This window comes from Crotalus tigris, unplaced genomic scaffold (genome assembly GCF_016545835.1).
Source record: "Crotalus tigris isolate CLP2741 ecotype Arizona unplaced genomic scaffold, ASM1654583v1 scf7180000019068.10715455, whole genome shotgun sequence".
Classification (NCBI taxonomy): Eukaryota; Metazoa; Chordata; class Lepidosauria; order Squamata; family Viperidae; genus Crotalus; species Crotalus tigris.
Genome location: NW_024097358.1, coordinates 3,444,457 through 3,469,109, shown reverse-complemented (window position 1 = coordinate 3,469,109; position 24,653 = coordinate 3,444,457). Strand labels below are relative to the sequence as shown.

General features: G+C 42.4%; 2 protein-coding genes and 1 long non-coding RNA gene across 5 annotated transcripts; 2 read left to right on the top strand and 1 right to left on the bottom strand.

The window, feature by feature from the left end:
• Positions 1-4,247: 4,247 nt before the first annotated feature.
• BCL2A1 (BCL2 related protein A1) lies at positions 4,248-9,858 on the top strand. Of its 2 annotated transcripts, XM_039359250.1 has the most exons (3): positions 4,248-4,265; positions 4,538-5,108; positions 9,524-9,858. In XM_039359250.1, the coding sequence occupies exons 2-3, from the start codon at positions 4,698-4,700 to the stop codon at positions 9,632-9,634; spliced, it is 522 nt and encodes a 173-aa protein (XP_039215184.1). In that variant the 5' UTR covers positions 4,248-4,265; positions 4,538-4,697; the 3' UTR covers positions 9,635-9,858. The 2 variants fall into 2 exon arrangements, with proteins under 2 accessions (XP_039215184.1, XP_039215183.1); XM_039359249.1 differs by lacking the exon at positions 4,248-4,265 and having other exon boundaries at positions 4,370-5,108.
• LOC120315234 lies at positions 4,682-11,524 on the bottom strand. Its single transcript, XR_005558630.1, has 4 exons — positions 11,387-11,524; positions 10,417-11,291; positions 6,250-6,334; positions 4,682-4,884 (listed from the first exon to the last, which is right to left on the bottom strand). It is a non-coding gene; the product is annotated as an uncharacterized LOC120315234 (long non-coding RNA).
• On the top strand, positions 11,468-24,416 carry MTHFS (methenyltetrahydrofolate synthetase). Of its 2 annotated transcripts, none has more exons than XM_039359248.1 (3): positions 11,468-11,761; positions 14,879-15,143; positions 23,944-24,416. In XM_039359248.1, exons 1-3 carry the CDS (start codon positions 11,606-11,608, stop codon positions 24,180-24,182), a joined length of 660 nt encoding a protein of 219 aa, XP_039215182.1. In that variant the 5' UTR covers positions 11,468-11,605; the 3' UTR covers positions 24,183-24,416. The 2 variants fall into 2 exon arrangements, with proteins under 2 accessions (XP_039215182.1, XP_039215181.1); XM_039359247.1 differs by having other exon boundaries at positions 14,876-15,143.
• Positions 24,417-24,653: the final 237 nt, after the last annotated feature.

The window sequence follows — 24,653 nt, the reverse complement described above, 5'->3', positions numbered from 1 at the left end:
TTGGCCACCTAATGAGAAGGAAGGACTCACTAGAAAAGAGTCTGATGCTGGGAAAGACGGAGGGCAAGAGAAGAAGGGGACGACAGAGAACGAGGTGGCTGGATGGAGTCCCTGAAGCAGGAGGCGTGAGCTTCAATGGACTCCAGAAGATGGTAGAGGACAGGAAGGCCTGGAGGAACGTTGTCCATGGGGTAGCGATGGGTCAGACACGACTTCGCAATTAACAACAACAACAACAAATGATATGGTTTAATAGACCAGACCAAAAGTATACCCTCCCTTTCAGATCTGGTGGTCAATGCAAATTAATAAATATTTCTAACTAAATAAGGGACCCTAAAGGATTATTAAGTTGAGAGCTTAGAGTTATTAGCTGCCTTTCCAGTTACGCTCTAGCTTTCCAACTGCCTTCAGGGTTAGTCAAGTAGCTTTAAGGTTTACCAAGTACAACCAGCCATTGCACAGAGGTGTAATATTGTGGTGCTGCCTTTTGTTTTTGTTTTTTTGTTGGGAACATAACTACTGTCTTATTATAGAATATTGTGCAGCTTGACCAGGGGTTTAAACATCATAACATTTATTCAGTAAACACTAGTTAAACAAACTATGTTTCGACACATTGGCGGAACTCAGCCTGTTGGGTTCTCTGCTTGCTGATTTCATCTCTCCAAAATCAACAGCTTTTTTGTGAAATGCTTGTCTGAATGGAAGAGGAGACTCGGCGTACCCAGCTTGCTTCACTGTTACATGAGAATCCCAGTATAGAGTCCGTTTTATATGGCAATTGCTTCTTCTTTTTAAAAAAGTGGAATCCAGATAGGATCACTAAGGCAAAATGCTCTGTGCACGAGACTCTGAGGAGCTAGCGACGGGGTGGCCATTAACGTTGCCAGAATATCAGTGGTGGGATTCAGCCGGTTTGCACCAGTTTGGCAGAACCGGTAGCTAATTTTTTTTGTTGCCCAGGCCCAGAACGGACTTCCGGAAGCAACATCCACACAGAGAATTGTTGTTCACCTATTTGAATCTCACCACTGCAGAATATATGTTGCTAAATGCAGATCTTGATAGAATGGTTCATTCCTGATTCCCCTTAACGGCAGCTTTAATCTATACTAAAGCAATGCAATTACAATGAATCCACCGCTTCTTAATCTTCATGGCCGCTGAACGTAAGCCATCTCTGCTCTCTCTGTAACTGGTGACTCTCAATCCTTGTTTCTCGTGCAAACTGAAGGGATTGGGGGGGGGGGGCTGGAGATAGCCCTTCTGGGTGATAAATCAGTTTGTACTGTGAGTTGCTTACCTTGTTTCTTAAGCACTAATAAAACATATGGCAAGACCTCCATGGTTTGCAAAACTGTGTTTGCTTTCTCCTTAAATATGGATTTATCACCGCGTCCTACCCTGTTTTTAAAAATGACATTTGTTACTCTTAGAGGAGACATCTCTTGCTGGCCTGAAAATCTGTCATTTGCTGCTAGGTGGCAGTCTCCTGCAGCATAACCAGGACAGGGCTGCCCAAATTCCTATTCGCTTGAAATATGTATCAGACATACTGTATATTCTATGAATGCAAGAGCAGCTTTGATCCTGCAAAGCCAAGGTATGAACGATGCACATATTTAAGTAATTACAGATGCTTTCCTCCATGTCATTATTATGGTAAGCGTATGCTTGAACCAAAATTTAATCACAAATGCAGTATTCAACGACCTGGTTTTGCTTAATTGGGATGTGTAGACCAAAGCACAACTGGGTTCCTATTAAGCTGTAAACTGTGCCATTTAGCTGAAAATGCACAATATTCAATAATGAGACAGTAATTATGTTCCCCACCAAAAAACAACAAAACAAAAAAAGCAGCACCACAATATTACACCTCTGTGCAATGGTTGATTGTACTTTGATTGTACTTTGTAAACCTTACAGGTACTTTGCTAAACCTGAAGGCAGTTGGAAAGCTAGAGCGTAACTGGAAAGGCAGTTAATAACTCTAAGCTCTGAACTTAATGGTCCTTTAGGGTCCCTTATTTAGTTAGAAATATTTATTACTTTGTGTTTATTCTAAACTGAGCGATCCCCGGACCTATGGTACAATAGCACTAGCACTTATATACAGCTTCAAAGTCCTTTACAGTCCTCTCTAAGCAGTTTACAGAGTCAGCATCTTGCCCCCAACAATCTCCTCATTTTACCCACCTCAGAAGGGTGCAAGGCTGAGTCAACCTTGAGCTGGTCAGGATCAAACTCCTGGCAGTGGACAGAGTTAATCTGCAATAGTGCATTCTAACCACTGCACAACCATGCTCTTAGATAGTGACTTATAACTAAGTGACAATAGCACTAGGACATATATACAGCTTCAAAGTCCTTTACAGCCCTCTCTAAGCAGTTTACAGAGTCACTATCTGGGTAACATCATAACCCTCTCTGAACATGGCCCTTGGGTTTTGGCCCTCTGTAATGGTTTTCTTAAATTTTTGTGGGTTGGGAGGAAGACTTAATTCAGCAGGAGCAGCAGCTTATTGGTTTAGTCAATACAATTCAATTAGATCAATGGTTCTCATCCTGTGGGTCGGGACCCCATTTGGGGTTGAACGACCATTTCACGGGGGTCACCAAACAACGCAGTCCGCCATTTTTTCCCCCTTTTCCTTAGCTGTGCTACTCCCTTTTATTCTACTGGCTTTGGAAAGCCAATAGAGTAGACTCTCTTGAATAGAGTCTAATTCTATTGGCTTTCAAAAGCCAATAGGAATTGTCCAGGCTGTCTCTGCCCTGCTGAGCCCGCCAAAAGTCCCCTTCTGCAAACGGTGCTGCACCAGTTGAGTAGTCCTCAACTTACGACCGGTTGAGTAGTCCTCGACTTACAACCGGTTGGGGGTCATGGCATTAAAAAGGTTGAGAATCACTGAATTAGATCATTTCAGCAAACAGAGGGATGGGGATCTAAGTTTTAATCAGCAGTAGGAGTTGCTTACGGAACAGCAGATATGAAATAGGAAGACTGGGAAATTCCAACTTCTTGTTATTTCAGCTTTTTTTTTTCCAGCACAGGATGCAACCCACTTATCTAATGCATGCAGAACCATTGTCATAAATTTATTCTATTACCTCTCTGACAAGCTGGGACTTCCCTGATGGCAATAAATCATCACATTATATGTTCTAGGAAGGGTGTTTTGGTTTGGTCGTGTCAAAATGAGAAAGAACAAAAAGTTCCATTGCCTCTTGGGCAAAAATTAAAAGATGCTGGATAGGATTTAAAGGGGCAATCCTTTATATGCGGGCACCTCGATTCACTTTTCACAAAGACAGATGTGCATTGTTTTGGGGCCTTAGCCCAACGTGGTTCCAAGGAGCTCAAAGAAAAAAAAGCAGCCTTTCCCCAAATTTCCAAAGATGTTCTACAGAGTTATCCCAGCCTTGGGTAAAAGCTCTCTATCTCTCCCTGTTAGGAAGAAGTAAAAAGGGGATAGGAAAGAAGGCTACCGGGATCTAGAACAGAGGTCTCCAACCTTTGGGGCATCAGGGACCACTGCCATGGAGAGAGGTTTTTCCACAGACCAGAGAATGTGTGGTTTTGTATGCTGCCTGTATGGGGCTTTGCTTGTTTGTGCGGACCAATTGCTGGCATGCCGCAGCCCAGTACCGGTCCACAGACCGGGGTTTGGGGACTGCTGATCTAGAACGATTGCTAGATATCAGCCGAGAGATATGGAAATCTTTGCTACCATCTGATGGATGCCTGGTTTTTTTCAGCCCAAATACGGAAGCCCTAATTGGAAAAAAAAGAGCACAGAAGAAAAAAAACTAGCGGAGTAGAGAGGAAATACCAATAAAAAATAATATTTGTAGCTCAGATTGAACTGAGGGGTCCTTGCTGCTCTCTCTGAGCATGGCTGTTTTCTTGCAGACATTTCATCACCCGACTAGGTACCGTCATCAATGCTAGAAGACGTGTGCTCTCTGCCCCGTCAGTTGTTGATGGGAGAGTTCTTTCTTGGTCGTTCCTAGATTAGGCTGTTGTTTATTGTTTGACAGTTTGTCTGAGTTGGTATTCCATGATTTGGGGAACTACCCATTTCCCATTCTTAAATAACTATCATACGGCTATGTACTGAGTAATAGCAATAATTACAAGAGCCACATATGCTCTCCGTCGTGTTTGGCAGAGAAAGATCCCGGTCCCAAGGAAATTAAAATCTTGACGTACAAGAAACAAAAAACATAGAAACAGAGTGTGGATTGCCATGTTCCAAGTATGTTAGTGAAATGTCTAAATATTATCCAACACGTGGTACTATACCAGTATAAGCTTTCTGGAGTTGGTAACCTTAAACCAGATTTTATTTTATGTTTTATTTGATATAGGAGGGTTACAACACTCCCTCTTATTGCATTTCGAGAATAAATCATGTTAGAAGGCTCAGCTACACAGCTGCTGTATTTTTCCCCTCCCTCAGATCGCAAACTTTCACTTCCTAATCACATGTGCTATATTAATTTACATATGGATATTTTATACGTACAGATGGCTATTGACAAGGCTTTGAAAAAGGAAAATTCCACCCTTGGATGGAAAAAGCTGAAGTCGTTTCGTGAATGATCCAGCAACGGACCACACATTCTCGAGAGCGCTGCAACGAACCAAGTCCTTCTTCCTTCTTCTCTGCAGTTTTTTTTTTTTTCAAATGGAAAGTTACAATTTCCTTTATGTGAACACCTTGGTGCACGATTACTTGAAATACATTTGCCAAGAAGCTCAACTGGCAGCAGCCCCAAACAGAGTTGCTGAAGTCCTACGTAAAGCTGGATCTTCTGCTCAGAAAGAAGTTGAAAGCAACCTGAGACCTTATGTGGACTCACTGGAGATTCATTCTGTAGAGGAAGCCAATGACATTTTCAATCAAGTGATGGAAAACGAATTTGCAGATGGGACAATTAACTGGGGACGCATTCTGACAATATTCCTGTTTGGCGGAATCCTGGCCAAAAAACTGCAAGGGCCTTTGGCCAAAGAAAACTTGAAACAGATGTCTTATTTCATCACAGACTATATCATGGGCACCAAAGGAAAGTGGATCAGTGACAATGGAGGATGGGTAAGTCCTCAGCCCAAGTTTGTCTTTTTGTTGTTCAAGTTGCTAAGTTGTGTCTGGTTCTTCGTGACCCCATGGACCACAGCATGCCAGCCCCTGTCCTTCACTGTCTCTCTGACTCTGCCCAAACTCAAGTCCATTGTGTCAATGACACTAACTAACATCTCATCCTCTCCAGCCCCTTCTCCTTTGGACTTCAATGTTTGGCCTTTTAGCTTCACTAATTTTTCATGCAGAACGCGAGGCGAAAAGCTCACAGGAATGATATTAATTTAACACAATCATAACTGCGTAAAGCATACTGGTGCATCTTTTATTAAGTTAACAATACTGAATTTTTCCATTGATCTCACAGCGTCTAGGGTACTGCATTGTTTGCTTAAACATTACCTTATAACAGCAGTCTTGAATACTGTGTCCATAAATAAACTCGGGATAAATATAAAGACATCTGTAAATCTACTCACATATTAAAATGGAAAACTGCATTAGTGACTAGGGGTTTGAATGAATATTCTAGTAAATCTTGTCTTATAAAGTACAACTCGATAGCACAAGCCAATAGAATACTATCTAAAATGCAACCCCAGAGAGTTCAAAGAGTTTACTTCTATGCAATATGGGTAAGATTATTCCTAACGGTCAGAAAAATTCAATAGTGTGGTAATAATACTGTGCAACTCATTGGAATGTTGTTTCTGAATGGGTAATTGGCATTTATTAAAATTCTCTCTCTGTGTGTGTATATGTGTATGTGTATCTCTCTCTCTCTCTCTCTCTCTCTCTCTCTCTCTCTTTCTCTCTCTCTCTCCCTACCTACCTACCTACACACACACACACACACACACACACACACACACACACACACAAATTTCTTTTAAATAGAATCTTCTAGGCAGCTAATAGGCCACAAGTTACATATTAAATAAAACTTTGGCTTGTCTACGTTGAGGTTTTATGTTTGCTAATTATTTGCTTTGAAACACAGCAAAAGAAACTTTCCATAGCAGAAGAAAGAAAACACACAGTAGCATATTCTTCTTCCTCAAAGGAACAGGAACTTGCAAAATGCCTGGTTTGTTTTTTTTTTATGTTCCCATGAAACATGGCAAAGGGTACAATGTTGGCAAAGTACAGTGCAAACCTGAAAATGTTGACTCTCAATTAACAGCAGCCTTGCTGGGATCTTTCAGACAGGACTTTCTCTGTCCTGTCATTTCATGGACACACTGTAGTCAAGAAAAAGAAAAAAATGATCCTGCATTTAAAAAAAACCAGAATTCCCCAAAAGTGACTCAAACAGAAACAGACCCCTTGCTGTATTCTCTGCGAATCTAAAATGGCCTTTTCACTTTGATGTTTGGGGGAAACCCCTAATCTTTCTTTCAGGAAATTGTAAAAATTCTCCATTCCTGTATATGACTGTTCCCCTATTAATCTTGGTCTGTACTGAGATGTCTGAGTGGGTGTATATGAGAGCGACATTTACATCTAAAGTGTACTGTGCTTTTCCCTTAGAGTTTCCATTCAATTTCTACCAAATAGAACCAGGCTCCTGTAACAGAAGGCAAATCTCTCTCAAATCATTTCAGCAACACTGTCATAAATTGCACCTTGTTTATTGTGATCAGCTTGACGTCAGGCAATGTACTGAGCCAAAATAATAAGCAAAAGAACGGGGCAAAAGAACTTATACTATTAAGGTCCAAAATAATAAGCAAAAGAACGGGGCAAAAGAACTTATACTATTAAGGTCCAAAATAATAACCAAAAGAACTTATACTATTAAGGTCCAAAATAATAACCAAAAGAACTTATACTATTAAGGTCCAAAATAATAAGCAAGAGAACGTCAAAAGAACGTATACTATTAAGGTTCAAAATAATAAGCAAAAGAACTGGGCAAAAGAACCTACACTATTAAGGTCCAAAATAATAACCAAAAGAACTTATATTATTAAAGTCCAAAATAATAAGCAAAAGAATGGGGCAAAAGAATGTATACTATTAAGGTCCAAAATAATAAGCAAAAAGCAAAAAGCAAAAAATAATTAAAGTCCAAAATAATAAGCAAAAGAATGGGGCAAAAAGCAAAATAATAAGCAAAAAGCAAAAAGCAAAATAATAAGCAAAAAGCAAAAAGCAAAATAATAAGCAAAAAGCAAAAAGCAAAAAATAATTAAAGTCCAAAATAATAAGCAAAAGAATGGGGCAAAAGAACGTATACTATTAAGGTCCAAAATAATAAGCAAAAGAACGGGGCAAAAGAACCTATACTATTAAGGCCCAAATAAGACTTAACCACATTCAATGCTAACAAGGTTTACTATGCAATGTGACATCAGGTTGGTTTTTAGTTGATCTGGACAGCGTAATGTGTGAATAGTATGCCAGAAAAGCCACTGCAGTCCTAGGCTGTATTAATAAAGGGATAGAATCAAGATCATGTGAAGTTCTTGTACTCCTTTACCAAACCTTAGTAAGACCACGCTTGGAATACTGCATGCAGTTCTGGGCACCACAATATAAAAAAGATGCTGAGACTCTGGAAAGAGTACAGAGAAGAGCAACAAAGATAATCAGGGGACTGGAGGCTAAAACATATGAAGAACGGTTGCAGGAATTGGGAATGTCTAGTTTAAAGAAGAGAAGGATGAGGGGGGGACATGACAGCAATGTTCCAATATCTAAGGGGCTGCCCCAAAAGAAGAGGGAATCAACCTATTCTCCAAATTACTTGAGGGCAGAACAAGAAGCAATACATGAAAATTAATCAAGGAGAGAAGCAACCTAGAACTAAGGAGAATTTTCCTAACAGTGAGAACAATGAACCAGTGGAAGGGCTTGCCTTCAGAAGTTGTGGGAGCTCCATCACTGGAGACTTCTAAGAAGAGACTGGACAGTCACTTGTCTGAAATGGTATAGCGACTTCTGCTCGAGTAGGGGGTTGGACTAGAAGACCTCCAAGGTCCCTTCCAAGTCTGTTATTCTATGTTCTATGAACACAGGCAGTTGCCTTTTTCTGATTCTTCCAGCAGCTTCTGTGACTCTCTCAGATTCTTCTTGCTGGAATAAAAATATTGGAATTATCTGAAACCTTAAAACATAATTATACACATGTAGCTGTGATGCACGTATGCGTTTTTTAAAAATTGCAAGCTTGTTTTTTTTTCTTTTTCTTTAAGTCTGTTCAAAAATTTCCTTCCACTCTTAAGGGCACTGTAATACCCCCAAATCCACTAGACGGCAGCAATAAGTCTCCAAAATCAAAATAAAACACTGCCATGTTTAAAAATGACATAATTAACACTTAAGGAAAAGTGACTTGAACTCTTGTCAAAAGAGATCTCATCAGATCTGACTCATTTTTTTTTACTGTTCATATGAAATATTTAAAGTTATTATTGTCCCAGGAAGGCCCCAGCACCATACTAGAAGACATAAAATGCTTAGCAAGGAGATCCAAGCCACAACAGCTGGGTTCACACAAACACTAGGAGAAGGCCAAACGTGGCTTTATACACTATGAACACCCCTTCAGATCTCAACAACTATGTCATTATTTACTTATGTATATCCCGCCTTTATTTTTTGTACAAGTAACTCAAGGCAGATAGAGGGGCTGGCTCAAAGTCACCTAGCTGGCTTTCCTGCCTAAGGTGGGACTAGAACTCAGAGTCTTCTATGATTGGCTCAAAGTCACCCAGCTGACTTTTATGCCTGGCTAGAATTTGCCAACTCCTGGTTTCTGGCCAGGTGCCTTAATAATAATTAATAACAACAACAACAATAAAGTTGGAAGGGATCTTGGAGGTCATCTAGTCCAACCCCCTGCTCAGGCAGGAAACTCTATACCATTTCAGACAAACGGCTGTCCAGTCTCTTCTTAAAAACTTCCAGTGTTGGAGCATTCACCACTTCTGGAGGCAGGTTGTTCAACTGGTTAATTGTTCTGTCAGGAAGTTTCTCCTTAGTTCTAGGTTGCTTCTCTCTTTGGTTAGTTTTCATCCGTTGCTTCTTGTCCTGCCTTCAGGCGCTTTGGAGAATAGCTTGACTCCCTCTTCTTTGGGGCAGCCCCTGAGAGATTGGAAGACTGCTATCATGTTCCCCCTTGTCCTTCTCTTCGTTAAACTAGACATACCCAATTCCAGCAACCGTTCCTTATATGTTTTAGCCTCCAGTCCCCTAATCCTCTTTGTTGCTCTTCTCTGCACTCTTTCTAGAGTCTCAACATCTTTTTTACATCGTGGTGACCGAAACTGGATGCAGTATTCCAAGTGTGGCCTTACCAAGGCCTTGTAAAGTGGTATTAATACTTCACTTGATCTTGATTCTATCCCTCTGTTAATGCAGCCCAGCACTGTGTTGGCCCATTAGTCAAAACTGGTTCTCATCATCCTTTTCTCTTTGTTTGACAGGACAATGGCTTTATTACCAAATTTGAGGATAAAAGCTCTTGGATATCCTTGTCCACTTTGAAGACAAAGCTCTTGGCTGTTTTTTCCCTCTTCAATCAATATCACTCATAAACCTGGTCAATGCGTTCTTGAGAATATTCCCTGGGATGACTTCCAGAAACATTCCCTCTTAGCAAAAGACTGAGAATGTTTATTGAGCTCAAGTGGGAAGGGGGGGGGGGAAGAATACTATATTTCAAACTTTATTTATATGTTATTTATAATATATATTTTTCCTTCTGTGGAAATGCGTGCAGATGCTAGTGTGCAATAAAACAAATCTTTTAGCAACTCAACATAGACATTACTTCTATCTTGTCAAGGGTGATGTTCAAGATTTCTGAGAATGGTGGGGCTACCATAGGTGATACAAGCTATGGTACAAGCCGTCTCTAAGCAGCATGGAGCTGTGTTATGTTGGTGTGTTACACAAAAGTAGCCAGAGAGGGATCCTTCTTTCCTGAAAACTGGCTAGCTGCTTCATTGACGGACCCTTTGGTTAGGAAATCTAAACCAAACACAGTCCAAGAAGCTGTCTGGATAAGAAAATAAGATAAGATAAGATAAGATAAGATAAGGTAAGGTAAGGTAAGGTAAGGTAAGATAAGATAAGATAAGATAAGATAAGATAACCTTTTATTGTCATTTTTTACCGTGGGCACAACAGCACACATCAAAAATGAAATTTAGTTGCCCGCTCTCAAAGCGAAACACATACATGACACACACCTAAACATACTATGAACAACATATGTATAGACCCACATCCCTACATATACATAGCAAATAAATATTAAATACTATCCATCTTGTTCAGGAAATAGGGATACAGAATACAGCAGAACTGATCTTACAGAGCTAGAAGTTAGGGCCGAGTGTAGTCCAGGAGCCTGTTTTGACCATCATCCAGGATATCGTGCAAAACTCTTCATTCTAAGCATGGAACATTCTGTATTTTTCTCTGAATGGGACACTCTGGCCATTCTATAAAGTAAATCTCCCAGAATAGCAAGTTGGTTGCCATGTTCCAGATGGGAATGAACAGTCGGATCCGTGAGCAACTGGATCACCCTGTTCCAGAGGGAAAATGGAATGTTTTGGGGGGAAATAGCATGTTCCATGCCACAAAGTTTGCACCTCCTTGTCCAACTTCTTTCCCCCCCACAATCATTTTATCTACCACCATCCCAACACCCGCCAAAATCTTACATATAACCTCCAGCTGTGAAAAGGTGGGCCACCCTAGCATAAACTATACAACCTACAAAGGATGGGTGGACACAATACACTAAGCCAGGGGTAGGCAACTTCTGCTCTTTTATGACTCATGGATTTCGACTCCCAGAATTCCCGAGTCAGCATGAGTCCATGAGTCATAAAAGAGCCGAGGTTGCCTACCCCTGCACTAAGCTAAATCAATTCAAAACAATCTACAAAAAACAGCACCCTAGTACAAATTAAGTGGCACCACCCATCGTTGGCTAGGAAGGGAGTTCGTGTTCTCAGCAGCTGGGCGGGCATTCCCAAAGAACTTGCGGCGAGCTGCCCCCCCACCCAAAATGAAAGCTGCAGAAGTGGGATGCACAAACCGAACCGGGCGCACGGCAGTTGCTGCAAGGAAGTGCATCACCTTTGAAACCACGTCTTTTATTCCTTTCCGTTTTATCAATCACATTCAGAACTGCAAGCGTGCTTCCTTGCACCCTGCACAAATCTGGCAGAGGCTTGTCTAAAACAAAAAAAAAAAAAAAGGGGGGGGGGATCGATACATGTCGGTTTAATAAATAATCCTTTAAAGAAAAACAACCCACGCAACTCACTCACACGTTACAAATCAACGATCGCTCATCTTTGGACTTTGGAGCCGTCGCTTTACTTTGGCACCTCTCCAAGTCAAGGGGAGCGAGCGGCCGCTTCTCCTGCCCGCCTTCCCGGGGGCTCAGGGACCTCGGGAAAGACCCCCAGGGCTCCGCTCCGTCCTTCCTCCGGATCCGGGGCGCCTCCCCGAGGTCGGCAGAAGCGGCGGCTGCTCTGACAAGTCCCATGGAGAGCCCGGAGGAGGGAGGAGTCGCTGCAAGCCCGGCCGACATGGCTGCCCTAAACGCAGCCAAGCGCGCTCTGCGCGCGGAGCTGAAGCGCCGCCTGAAAGAACTGAGCCAAGCCGAGAAGCTGCGCCAGTCGCGCCTGCTGGCCGGCAAGGTGGGTGGGTGGGTAGGGGGCTCGGTGGGAGAACGGATGCTGGCTTTCTCCGGACGGAGCCACCCTCCCCTTTCCAGTGGCCACGCCGCCGAGCCCGCAGAACGCGAGGAAGTCCCCGGCGCTGTCCCGCGGACCTCTCCAAGCGCGCTCTTGGGAAAAACCGTGCGCCCACGCGCGCGCCTCGAAGCGGTGCCCGAAGAACTTCGCAGAGCCGGGGATTTCCCCCCCCCCGGCTGAGAATCCTCGCCCCCCCCGCCCCCATAACGTCACTAGGGCCTGGCCTTCCAAGGGAGGGGATTCGGAAAAGGGCAGCGGGTGGGCGCGGAGGGGGCTTGGCAGCGGTGGAAGGCAGCCAAGCACTGCGCTCGCGGGTCTGGGGGGACGGGACGGACGGAAGCCTTTCTGCCTTCCGGAGCGGATATACAGTATTCAGGGCGAAGACCTGGCTCTGGGTCAGAATTGCCAGCTCCTCCTCTAGACGTAAAGAGTAGGCTTGGAGCCAAAGTGCTTCGCGGTGAAGGGAAAGAGGGAAGCTGAAACGGGCTTGGGAAGTCACGGACTGGAAGTGGGTCGTGAGAATCTGCCCGAGGTGGTGTCCCCAACGCCCACTGCGCTCGCCTTGAATAAACCACAATCTAGCTTTGAGAAGTGAAAGGAATCCAGCCTGTGCTGTTACTGTCTGCATTGTGTGTGTGTGTGTGTGTGTGTGTGTGTGTGTGTGTGTGCATATGCATATGCATATGCATATATATATATATATATATATATATATATATATATTATATATATATATATATATATATATATATATATATATATATATATATATATATATATATATATATATATATATATGTATATATATGAAACATAGCCCTGAGTGACTCAAGCGTTTTTGGGGCCCTAACAGATGAAAACCAAAGATGATAACGGCTCCATAGCCTAAATTGCATGCGGACTGATTGAGGAAGCTAGGTGTATTTGGCCTATTGAAGGCATGGGATAAGGGAGACATGAGAACTGCCTTCCAATACTCGAAGGGCTGTCGCAGAGGAGATTGACTCATTCTCCAAAGCACCAGAGGGCAGGACAAGAAATACTAAGGGGTGGTAGATCATTAAAGAGAGAAGCAGCCTAGAACTAAGGAGAAATTTCCTGACAGTGAGAACAATTATTCAGTGGAACAGTTTGCCTCCTGGAGATGTGGGTGCTCCATCAGTGAAAATTTTCAAAAATAAACTGGACCACGTTTAACTGGAGTGGTAGAAAGTCTTCTGTCTTGGACTAGTCTAGAGTTGGACTAGAACAGTGGTTCTCAACCTTTTTAATGCCGCGATCCCCAACCGGGCGTAAGTCAAGGACTACTCAACCGGTCGTAAGTCGAGGACTACTCAACTGGTGCAGCACCGTTTTCAGAATGGGACTTTTGGCAGGCTCAGCAGGGCAGAGACAGCCTGGACAATTCCTATAGGCTTTTGAAAGCCAATAGAATTAGACTCTATTCAAGAGAGTCTATTCTATTGGCTTTCAAAAGCCAATAGAATAAAAGGGAGTAGCACAGCTAAGGAAAAGGGGAAAAGAAAATGGCAGACTGCGTTGTTTGGCGACCCCCGTGAAATGGTCGTTCGACCCCAAATGGGGTCCCGACCCACAGGTGGAGAACCACTGGACTAGAAGAACGTGCTTCTTTCCAGCGCTATGATTCGATAATTCTGTGCACGGCTGAATTCAGTTGATTTCAAACTTGCCATGCAATTAGTTTCATCTGAGAAGTGATGCTAAGGGAAAATTCATCCATCATTCTGAAAATGAAAATCTGGGAATTTTTTTTTTCATTGAGAAACTAATTAAGGGGATATGAAATTGAGAAGCTTCGGCTTTCCGATAAGACTACCAGTAGATGTGAAATTGACTAAGATAGGCAAGTGCCAAGCAGATCATGCTAGTAGGAAGAGCCAATTCATCCAACCTATGTTTCCGGCAAGGAATCACAGGTCAGCAAAGTTTGTTCTGCTTCAATCAGCAACAGCAATTGTGGGAATGAAAGAACAATAATCTGAAGGATAGTCAATGTCCTACCATTTCAGTGGTTGGATAATTTTCCAGCATATTTTAATCTATTTTATCATGATGATTGATAGCTCTACAGTACATATAAACACCTTTTGGGCAGCGCACTTGGAAGTAGTATGCATTATAAGAAATTTTATGAACTTTCACTTTGCTCAGAATGAAGTATTTATTTGATTTGCTCCCCACTGTCCTGCTCAAAGGAGCTTTCAAAGTAGCTCAGAAAATTAAAAACATACCAAAACCTAACAACATCAATGCTAAAATTTCATTCAAGAAGAATTTAGAGATTTCATGAATGTTAGGAGAATGGGGGCTAGATGAAAACCCAGAAGAATGCATTCCATGCCCTGACAAAGCTCCTTATGTAATGGGTTGTTATTGTTTGAAATAATAGAATAGAATAGAATAATAATTGGAAAAGAATAAGAATGGAGTGGAGAGGGATGGGATGGGGTGGAGTGGAGTGGAGTGGAGTAGAGCAGAGCAGAGCAGAGCAGAGTAGAATAGAATAAAAGAGTTGGAAGGACTTTGGAGGTGTTTCCGCTCAAGCGGGAAACCCTATACCATTTCACACAAATGGTTGTCCAGTCTCTTCTTAAAAACTTCCAGTGTTGGAGCATCCACAACTTCTGAAGGCAAGCCGTTCCACTGATTAATTGTTCTAACTCTCAAGAAGTTTCTCCTTAGTTCTAGGTTGCTTCTCTCCTTGATCATTTTCCATCCGTTGTTTCTTGTCCTGCTTTCAGGTGCTTTGGAGAATAGTTTGACTCCCTCTTCTTTATGGCAGCCCCTGAGATACCGGAACACTGCTATCATGTCACCCCTAGTCCTTCTTTTTATTAAGTTAGACATAACAGCAACTGTTTTTTATGTTTTAGCCTGCAGTCGTGTAATCAATTTTGTTGCTCTTCTATGCAATTATGGTCATAAGTCAAGGACCATCTCAATTTCTTGAGTGTTTTTTCAACTTGTTCTGGTCTTTGTAATAAACGTTGACTTGACATTCAGTCAATCTGATCACAGGTCCTCCTTTTCTCAAAGCAGGTGATGGCCCATCCTCGCTACCTTGCTTCCCAGCGCATTGCAGTCTTCTTGAGCATGCCGGATGAGGTCCAGACCAATGAAATCATCAAAGATGTTTTTCAAAAAGGCAAAGCATGTTTCATTCCATGGTACAAGCCCCAAAGCAGCCACATGGACATGGTCAAGCTCGCTTCCTATGAAGAAATTGCCTCGCTTCCTCTGACATCCTGGAATATCCATCAACCAGCTGAAGGTGACGTGCGGGAAGATGCATTGGCTGTGGCAGGTAAGTTTGGAATTGTGATAAGGAATTACGATACCGGTAGGACGTGGCTTATAGCCTGACATAAGAGAGACCAAAGCAGGCATCAATTTGTGTGCACTAAGTCTTCACCCTGTCATGGTTCCGATAGATGAGACCAGTAAAAACAGAATTCCGAGGCAAGAGGTTTCCTTAAAGAACATTATTTATTGGCTACAAAGTATTTTCACGATCAAAAGTGAAATCAAGACTGAAGTTCCCTCCCAAAGGTTACAATGTTACAAAGTTGAATTTCCCACCCCAGTAATATGTCATAAATCACATTTTCCAATAAACTACTTTGGTGGGCTTTCTAACGGAAGCTGTAGCCTGCCAAAACACAGTCAGCAATGACCTTGGTTCCCACGGGACAATTTATTGTTTTGTCTAAACTTAAAAATACTCATTCCCCCCTCCCAGTTCTCTGGCAACCAAAACCAAAGTGGAAATGGCTTCAGCCAAATTCGTTCACAGCATTGACACACCCTCTTAGAAATACAGGTAGTTCTCGGCTTAAAGCAGTTCATTCAGTGACCATTTGAAGTTACAACAGCACTGAAAAAAGTGGCGCATGACCATTTCTCATGCTTACGACCATTGCAGCATCCTCCATAGTCACTTGATAAAAATTCAGTCTCTTGTCAACTGACTTATATTTATGATGGTGTCCTAGAATCCTTTGTTCCCCTTTTGCAACTTTTTGACGAACAAAAGTATATGGGGAAGCCAGAGTCACTTAATCACTGTGTTACTAACTTATATGCATTAGCCTCCAGTCCCCTGATTATCTTTGTTGCTCTTTTCTGCACTCTTTCTAGAGTCTCAACATCTTTTTGTCCCTCTGCAATGAACACACGTTGAGTAACCATCCTAACTCAAACTGAAACGTGGTTTATGAAATTAACCCTTGTTTCTAGACTCATTTGATACACTGAACTGTCAATGAATGGGAGAGAGTGGTCTAGTGGTCTGATCCAGCAACGGCCCTGCTTACGCTATCTTCTTCCCCGGGCTGAAATGTGATAAGCTACTTTGTGAGTAATGGATTGTGTGGTTATATCATGAAGATGCTGACTTGGAGATTAAAATCTGCAAAGTTGGTGGAATATTGTGGAATAAGTGGCAGGGTAAAATTGGCCAGTTCTTACTGGGACACACAGGCCACTTAACTGAGCTTTACAAACTACGGTAGTTGCAGTTCTCCCTCCTTACAGAAAGAGTTGAGTAAATACGTCCTAGGACCAGCAGATGGGGTAGAATGCATTAAGAAAGGAGCCGGAATGACACTTTCTCTCTCCACTCCCCCCCCCCCCCACCGCCCATCCTTGTCTAGGTATGATATAGTTACAACCTTTCTCCCTGGAAAGAATTTATTTCTGGCTCTGAAAAGCCATCTGGAGAAGGGACCACTTCACATTTTAAGAAAAACAAAAACAAAAACTCCCATGCCCTAAATATCTTAAAATATTACTTTTTCGTAATGGTATCTTATGATTACATTACTTTGTTGTTTGTATGTATACTGAGAATTTCTGCACCGGAGACAAATTACTTGTGTGTTCAATCACACTTGACTAATCAAGTTGCCAAGTGTCCAGATTTTGATCACGTGACCGTGGGGACGCTATAACGGTTGTGTGAAAAGCAATCGTAAGTCACTTTTTTCAGTGCCATTGTAGCTTCAAAAGGTTACTAAGTGAACTATTGTGAGTTGAGCACACTCGGTAATTTCTCCAGCCCTGTGTTCTTTTGTGACACCTTCCCCTGGGGCCTTATGGGAGCAGGAGAAGTTGGGAAGGGGGCAGATCAATAGGGAGATGTTTGTGCAGTAAAAGATGGGATGCTCAGAGACATTCTGAGAAAAAAAAATCTAGACAGCTTACTAAAAAGCAGAGACATCACCCTGCCAACAAAAGTGCATATAGTCAAGGCTATGGTTTTCCCAGTTGCAATGTATGGCTGCGAAAGTTGGACTATAAGAAAGGCTGAGCGCCAAAGAACTGAGGCCTTTGAACTATGGTGCTGGAGAAGACTCCTGCGAGTCCCCTGGACTGCAAGGCGATCCAACCGGTCACTCCTAGAAGAGATCAACCCCGACTGCTTTTTAGAAGGCCAGATCCTGAAGTTGAAACTCAAGTAGTTTGGCCACCTAATGAGAAGGAAGGACTCACTGGAGAAGAGCCTGATGCTGAGAAAGATGGAGGGCAATAGAAGAAGGGGACGACAGAGAATGAGGTGGCTGGATGGAGTCACTGAAGCAGGAGGCCTGAGCTTAAATGGACTCCAGAAGATGGTAGAGGACAGGAATGCCTGGAGGAACGTTGTCCTTGGGGTTGTGATGGGTCGGACAGGACTTTGCAACGAACAACAACAACAGAAGCCCCGAAGCGCTTCCGGGTTGAAAGAATTAGCCAGTGACGTCACCATTGCCTGGGGCATGCCCAGTTGGGGGCTCCTTTTATGTCTTCAGCACCAGCTGGAGCAAAAGATGGGAGCTCCCTCTCCTCCCAAGACTGCACTCGGGTCTCAAACATGATCTGGCTAATCTTCATCCCAGCACTCTAACCCTAACCACGCACACCACCCTGCTCCCAGCACCATGGGCATTCCTCCGAAAGGGTTAAAAGACATTCTGAAAATAAATGACATAGTAAAAGACATCTTGAAAATAAAAGACAGAATAAAAGACATCTTGAAAATAAATGACAGAATTAAAAGACGTCTTGAAAATGAACGACTTCGCCAAACTGAGGGAGAATCGGGAAACAACAACAACAACAATGCAGGAGCATTTCTCAGCCCTCATTACAGAAACTCATCAAATAAGGTTATTCCCTTGATCAGTTATTATCTATTTATACTCCTAGTAGTTGAAAGTAGGTTGGAGCTCAGTGGAGGAGCCTCTGTGCAAAATGTGGTTTAATCAGAATGCGACGCCACGCATAATTACCTGGGAATAAGCTCCACTGAAACCAGTGGAGTTTTCCTTAATAGTATCTGCGTTGTGTGTCTGTCAAGGTATTTGCAGGCTAGCAGAAGTGTTCCTTTCCAAAGCCAGGCCACAACTCAACACAACATTTTGCTGTCTGAGGATAACCTGCAGTTAGCTGTGCTTTGGCCTCAGAAGGGGGGAGGGAACTATAATTATGGGGAAAGTTATTCCCAATTTAATTCAATAGTTCCAATAATTTTCTGCTTTGATTTGGAAATCTGACTTAATTTGAGGATTCAGTCAAATTGCTTTCAAGTCACGTCCCTGAACTGAACAGCCAAATCGCCTCTATTAGGTAAAAGACCAGCACCCAACATTTGGGTGCGTCTAGTCCCCATTAGTCAAAGGAGGAGTAGATTGGCTGTCGTCCTTTTTCTCACAAATAATTCATTTCAGTTTTTCTTTCTTTCTAATCAATTCAACAGAAGAGCCCTGACAGAAGCTGTGAAAACGCCCTGACAGTAATTACATATAGAATACCCATCCAAGTGCATTGATACCAATATGCAAATAAATTGCAGCTCCCAGCCAGAAACAGAAATAATTAAACGAGAGGAAGCAATTTAGTTCCAGGCTGGAGATGTTAAGCTAAAAAGGTTGCGTAATAAGAGAAGAGCTGTGGGTAGAAATAAGTATGCCACCTGCTGTCTCCTCTTTATGATGGTGTCAAATCATGTGCTGAGTTGATGGAGAGCACATCCAGGGACCACTTCTCATCAATGTGAGCATTAAAAGAAGCCATTCAGGTGCAACCGTAATTTTTCAGAGTTTTAATCACTCGCATAGAGCTGTTGTATGAATTGCTTGCCGTGGTTGGGCATGCAGTAGAAATTTGCTACCAGTGCCATCTTTGCATCTGCATTCAATAGCAATAGCACTTGGACTTATATACCGCTTCATAGTGCTTTACAGCCCTCTCTAAGCGGTTTACAGAGTCAGCATCTTGGCCCCAACAATCTGGGTCCTCTTTTTTACCAACCTCGGAAGGATGAAAGGCTGAGTCAACCTTGAGCCGGTCAGGATCGAACTCCTGTCAGTGGGCAGAGTTAGCCTGCGATAAACTTAGCACTTATATACCACTTCCTAGTACAGTGATAGCAAACCATTTAGAGACCGAGTACCCAAACTGTAACCCAAAACCCGCTAATGCATCGTCGAGTGCTGGGTGGGTGTGGCCCATCGGCTGGATGTGGCCCATTGGGTGGGCGTGGCTTCAGTGGTCACAGCAGACTGGGTGGGACTAAAAAGTTCAATCAATCAATTCCAACTTTGCAAGATCTTTTTTTTCCCGCGAGAAGTTGAAATTGACTGATTGAACCTTTTTTTTTTTTTTTGCACACGGCGGCGGAGGCTTAAAGCGAAAAGATTTTATAAAACCCAGCTGAAGGCCTAGGAGTGGGGCGACGGCACGCGTGCCCACAGAGAGGGCTCTTGAGTGCCGCCTCTGGCACTTGTGCCATAGGTTCGCCACCACTGTCCTAGTACTTTACAGCCTGTCTAGGTGGTTTACAGAGTCAACATATTTCCATCAACAATCTGGGTCCTCATTTTACTAACCTTGGAAGGCTGGAAGGCTGAGTCAACTTTGAGCCCCGTCAGAATCGAACTTCAGTTTGTGGGCAGAGTTTGCCTGCAAATACTGCATTCTCACTGTGCCACCATGGACCTGGTTGTATGAAATAAACACATTGGTATTCCAATATTGAAAGAGTTTTTGCAGTCTTGGCCATGCGTTAACTACACTTTTCCTTCCCATTGCCATTGCAAGGGGCAAGAAACTTGTCTTTCATTTTAAAGTGTGACTTTGAACTATTTGTTAATATTGAAAATGTTAAGGGAGAAGATATATATATTCTTGTCTTCAAATGAAAAAACAAACAAACAAAAAAGATACATGGAGAGAAACCCCTGAAATCCACAGGAATCTGGATTGTATTAAACTTTAAGGGATGCTACTGCCAAGACCATTACTTCATTTATATTTCAGTTTTCCTGTATTTATAGATAGACTCCATTTTTATTTTCAATTCGCATTTTATTTTATTTGAAACTTCCAAACCAAATCGCAACATTGGCATATAAATAAACAAATACACAGAATTGTGTTTTTGGTTGTTTTTTTTTTGCCATTCTGAGGTAGAAAAAGCAAAACAAATTATTTCAGAGGAAGTTCTAAAATAACTTTAATCCAGGTTAAAAACACAAGAAAGTAGCAAATTCTCCCAATACTTCTTTCAGTAAAGAAAAAAAAAATAGCCTTTCTCGTTTGAGTCCATTTCCTCCCTCCCAAAAAATAAGCTGAGGTGGGCCTCCCCCTTCATCCTCTTTGGACCAAATACCCAGATCTTTTCCTACACTCCACATTATTTTTGATACATTCAGCTTGCATTTCTACATCCCTGACGGCCGTTTTGCTTGGACGTGTTCTGCTTTTCTCGCTCCAAAAGTTTTTCTCTGCTGCAAAAGTTTAAACAAGAAGAAAAAAAAAATCCCAGCAAGATGATGAGTCTGTCCCAACTCTTAACTTGTGCTGCCTCATTTGTTTCAAATGTCCCCTTGGCAAATCCTCCTCCGTGTTGAGAAAAAAAAAAAAGATCTACGTAGAGTTGCCTTTAAATGCAGCAGAGGCTTCGGGATGCCTGCCTGGTTCCTTCGCAATTCCTGGCAAAGGAACTGCATCAATTCTGAAAGCAGATGGAACGGCAGCAAAAGCCGGTCTCTTGTGTGGGTTTGAGGGCAGGATGGCAGGAACATCACCACTGAGTTGGATTTTTTCCAAATTTCTCTTCCCATGCAAGAAACGTCTGCTTTCCTACTTTATTCTCAAGGAGCCAGAGAATTTTTTTGAAATTTCCCTTGGGTGGCCTAGTTGACTTTTCTTATTGAAAGTGCTGGAGGGGGGCTGATCTGGTGGCAGTGTTTACTATAACTTACAGTATGCCCAGGAAATCAGGAATCCAGATAGTTCAAATGAAGAGCAATAGCAATTGCAGTTAGACTTATATCCTGCACCACGGTGCTTTCCAGAGCTCTCTGTGTGGTTTACAGTGTCAGCATCTTGTCCCCAGTAATCTAAGTCCTCATTTTATTGACCGTGGAAGGATGGAAGGCTGAGTCAATCTTGAGCCCCATCAGGATCAAACTCTAGGCTGTGGGCAGAGTTTGCCTGCAATACTGCATTCTAACCACTGCGTCACCAGTGAATATAGGTTTATTGTATGATAAAGCTGTCTACAAGAATCTGAAAGACTAATGTTCAAAGCAAATTGGTGGTAGATAAGATTCAATGGAATTCAAAGTGGGCTGGGCTTAGATCTCTTGTGGGTGCAAAAGGACTTGAGCAGTGATGGGATTCAGCCAGTTCGTACCGGTTCAGTAGAACCGGTAGCTACTGTAAATTTTGCTGAGTTCGGAGAACCGACTTAATGCACACTGCTTCTGGAAGTCCAGTCTAGGCCTTGGAGGTTTGGAGGAGGCCTCCCAGGCCTAGAATGGCCTGCCAGAAGTGCGTGGATGCCACTTCTGGAAGTCCGTTCTAGGCCTCGGAGGCCTAGGCCTGCATCCAATAAGAGAACCGGTTGTTCAAGTATTTGAATCCCACCACTGGACTCAAGACTTATGATGTGTTTGACCCCTCCCTCTCCTACAGTATCTGTCAACGCTGCTGCTATTGAATATTCTTGCTTTGACAAAATGACAGTACCTTTGACAGTATCTTTCCAACACTGTAAACTTTCCTTGGCTGCCTAAAATTCATCTTCCATTGAAAACACCCCCTTTAATTTTTTCCGCATTAGTATTAAATGAAAGGAAGTATTGTAGAAACCAAGGAATCTGAAGATTATTGGAGAGACATTTTTACACACATTCTCTGGCCTCCTCATAACAAACTACATACAAGAACAGTCTTTTAACAAGCTATCTGCTTTCAAGTGTGTAATTGGGAGGGGGGGGGGAAAGAAACCAGTCCTATGGGCTGGGAAAAAAATCCACCAGTTTAAATTGTAATTTCAGGGTTCCATCCAGAAGGCCCTTGATAATACTGACAGGTCCATGCTGAGAGCTTGATGTTTCTCAACCAGGGGTCTGATCTGCAATTAAATCTTCATTCCATTTTTATCTGACATCCAAACAAATGCTTCAGTAATTGTAGCCGCTCCTTTCCTTTTGCCAACCCCATTTCCCCCAGGAAAAAAGCAAATATAAAGTGCACACACTGAGGTTTTATCTTATGGAACATGCAGTAGATCAATTGCAGAATTATTACCGTGAAAAAAAAAAACTTGGAGGAGGAGATAAATTGCTCACTGTTGCAGCTATCCCACTTAGCCAAGCCCCTCCTCTTCAAAAACCCTTCAGTATTAGAGATGAGAAAATTATTTAGACGAATTAAACCCCGAAAAAGGGCAAACAAGAGGGACATCTTCTTTGTGCAGTGGAGTGCAAAAACAAAAACAAAAAAAGAAATTAGAGCAAAATGTGAAAAAAATAGTTTTATAATGATATTTAGTTGTTACTATATGCAAGGGGCTCTTAGTTGTTCATGTGCAGCTCTGCTGCAGCTGCCAAAAAAGACAACACAGTGCTGGACTGCATTAACAGAGGGATAGAATCAAGATCACGTGAAGTATTAATACCACTTTACAAGGCCTTGGTAAGGCCACACTTGGAATACTGCATCCAGTTTTGGTCACCATGATATAAAACAGATGTTGAGACTCTAGAAAGAGTACAGAGAAGAGCAACAAAGATGATTAGGGGACTGGAGGCTAAAACATATAAGGAACGATTGCTGGAACTGGTTATGTCTAGTTTAAGGAAGAGAAGGACGAGGGGGGACATGATAGCAGTCTTCCAATATCTCAGGGGAGGGAGTCAAGCTATTCTCCAAAGCGCCTGAAGGCAGGACAAGAAGCAACGGATGAAAACTAACCAAAGAGAGAAGCAACCTGGAACTAAGGAGAAACTTCCTGACAGTTAGAACAATTAACCAGTGAAACAACCTGCCTCCAGAAGCGGTGAATGCTCCAACACTGGAAGTTTTTAAGAAGAAATTGGACAGCCATTTGTCCAAAATGGTATAGGGTTTCCTGCCTGAGCAGGGGGTTGGACTAGATGACCTCCAAGGTCCCTTCCAACTTTATCATCATCATCATTATTATTATTATTATTAGTTTTAAAGGACAGTGAAGAAGATGCATTGAAGCTAGTATACTAGGAAAGCTTGATAAGTAGATAAAAATGCCAAATCAAATCTAGACATCTGTGTGAGGAACAATAATAATAATAATAATAATAATAATAATATAATAGCAGCAATCTGTTGGTGTTTGTTTATTGCAGTTATCGGTTATATGTCTGCATATATTTAGCCACTTGCCTTAATAACCTTTGGTATGTGAGTTTTAATACAATAAAAGTCTGAAAGAAAAAGAGCTTTTCACAGCTTCTGTTGCTTTTGTAAAATGCCTTCCCAGAGAAAATTGCTTAGGAGTCTTTCTAGTGCTGCTCAGTCTTGCTTTGTGCACAGAGGAGTTTTAGCACGCTGGCTGAGGAATTCTGGGAGTTGAAGTCCACAAGTCATAAAAGGGCCAAGTTTGAAGACCCCCTGTCTCTGACAGGTTGCATTGCTGTGACCTGGAAATCCAACTTAGCCAGCTTTTAAAAGTCAAAACTGGGGTGGGGGGAAACACACACACCTCACTTCTTGGACAAATCAGGAAGAAAACAAAATTGAAAAATGAAAAGTTAGTTTGATGTCATTTCACCCCAGATATTTCCTCTCGTCCACAGATGGTCTGGATCTCATCCTGATGCCGGGACTTGGTTTTGACCAAACGGGGAACAGGCTGGGAAGAGGAAAAGGGTATTATGATACCTTCCTCCAACGATGCCAGCAGCATCCGAAAGGAAAACCGTACACAATTGCCTTAGCTTTCCAAGAACAAATGTGCAGTATGGTCCCTGTGTCTGAAACTGATATGAAAGTGGATGAAATCCTCTTTGAAGACTCTAAGCAAGAACTCCAATGAATGACTGACCGTTGCTTTTCATGGAATTTATGGACCGCTTTGTTCACACCTATTCTTCATGGTGAGGAACTGTGGTTAACTGCTGCCAATATCTTTGTTATCTCAACTCCTTAGCTGTGTTGAGGATGGTACTACCACTTCTGCCTGTAAAGAACCAAGAGGTCATGTGTCTAGATTATGTGTCAAGGTTCCAATTGACAAACCAACCAAGTAAACACCTTCAAGACGTTTCAATCTCTTTGTTGAGTACATCATTTCGTCATGTATGCAAGCAAAACCAGCTCTGGCAAAACCCCACCCTAGCCCATATAGTAGGAATTCCCCCTTCTCCTTCTTGATCAGGTCACGTTGCCTAATTAAGTGCAAAAATATTGTTATGAGAAGGTGCTTCTGAGTCTGGTTAGGTACCTGGTGAACTGTCCTTGGTTCTCACGGTCTGCTTTCTTGATCTTTGAAGTCTGCATTCCAATC

Excerpts from the sequence above, each read along its gene's own strand:
- MTHFS (XM_039359247.1), top strand. The coding sequence starts at position 11,606 with ATGGAGAGCCCGGAGGAGGGAGGAGTCGCTGCAAGCCCGGCCGACATG. Across the intron at positions 11,762-14,875 it reads CGCGCCTGCTGGCCGGCAAG|CAGGTGATGGCCCATCCTCG; the intron begins GTGGGTGGGTGG and ends CTTTTCTCAAAG. Across the intron at positions 15,144-23,943 it reads AGATGCATTGGCTGTGGCAG|ATGGTCTGGATCTCATCCTG; the intron begins GTAAGTTTGGAA and ends TCTCGTCCACAG.
- BCL2A1 (XM_039359250.1), top strand. The coding sequence starts at position 4,698 with ATGGAAAGTTACAATTTCCTTTATGTGAACACCTTGGTGCACGATTAC. Across the intron at positions 5,109-9,523 it reads TCAGTGACAATGGAGGATGG|GACAATGGCTTTATTACCAA; the intron begins GTAAGTCCTCAG and ends TTTGTTTGACAG.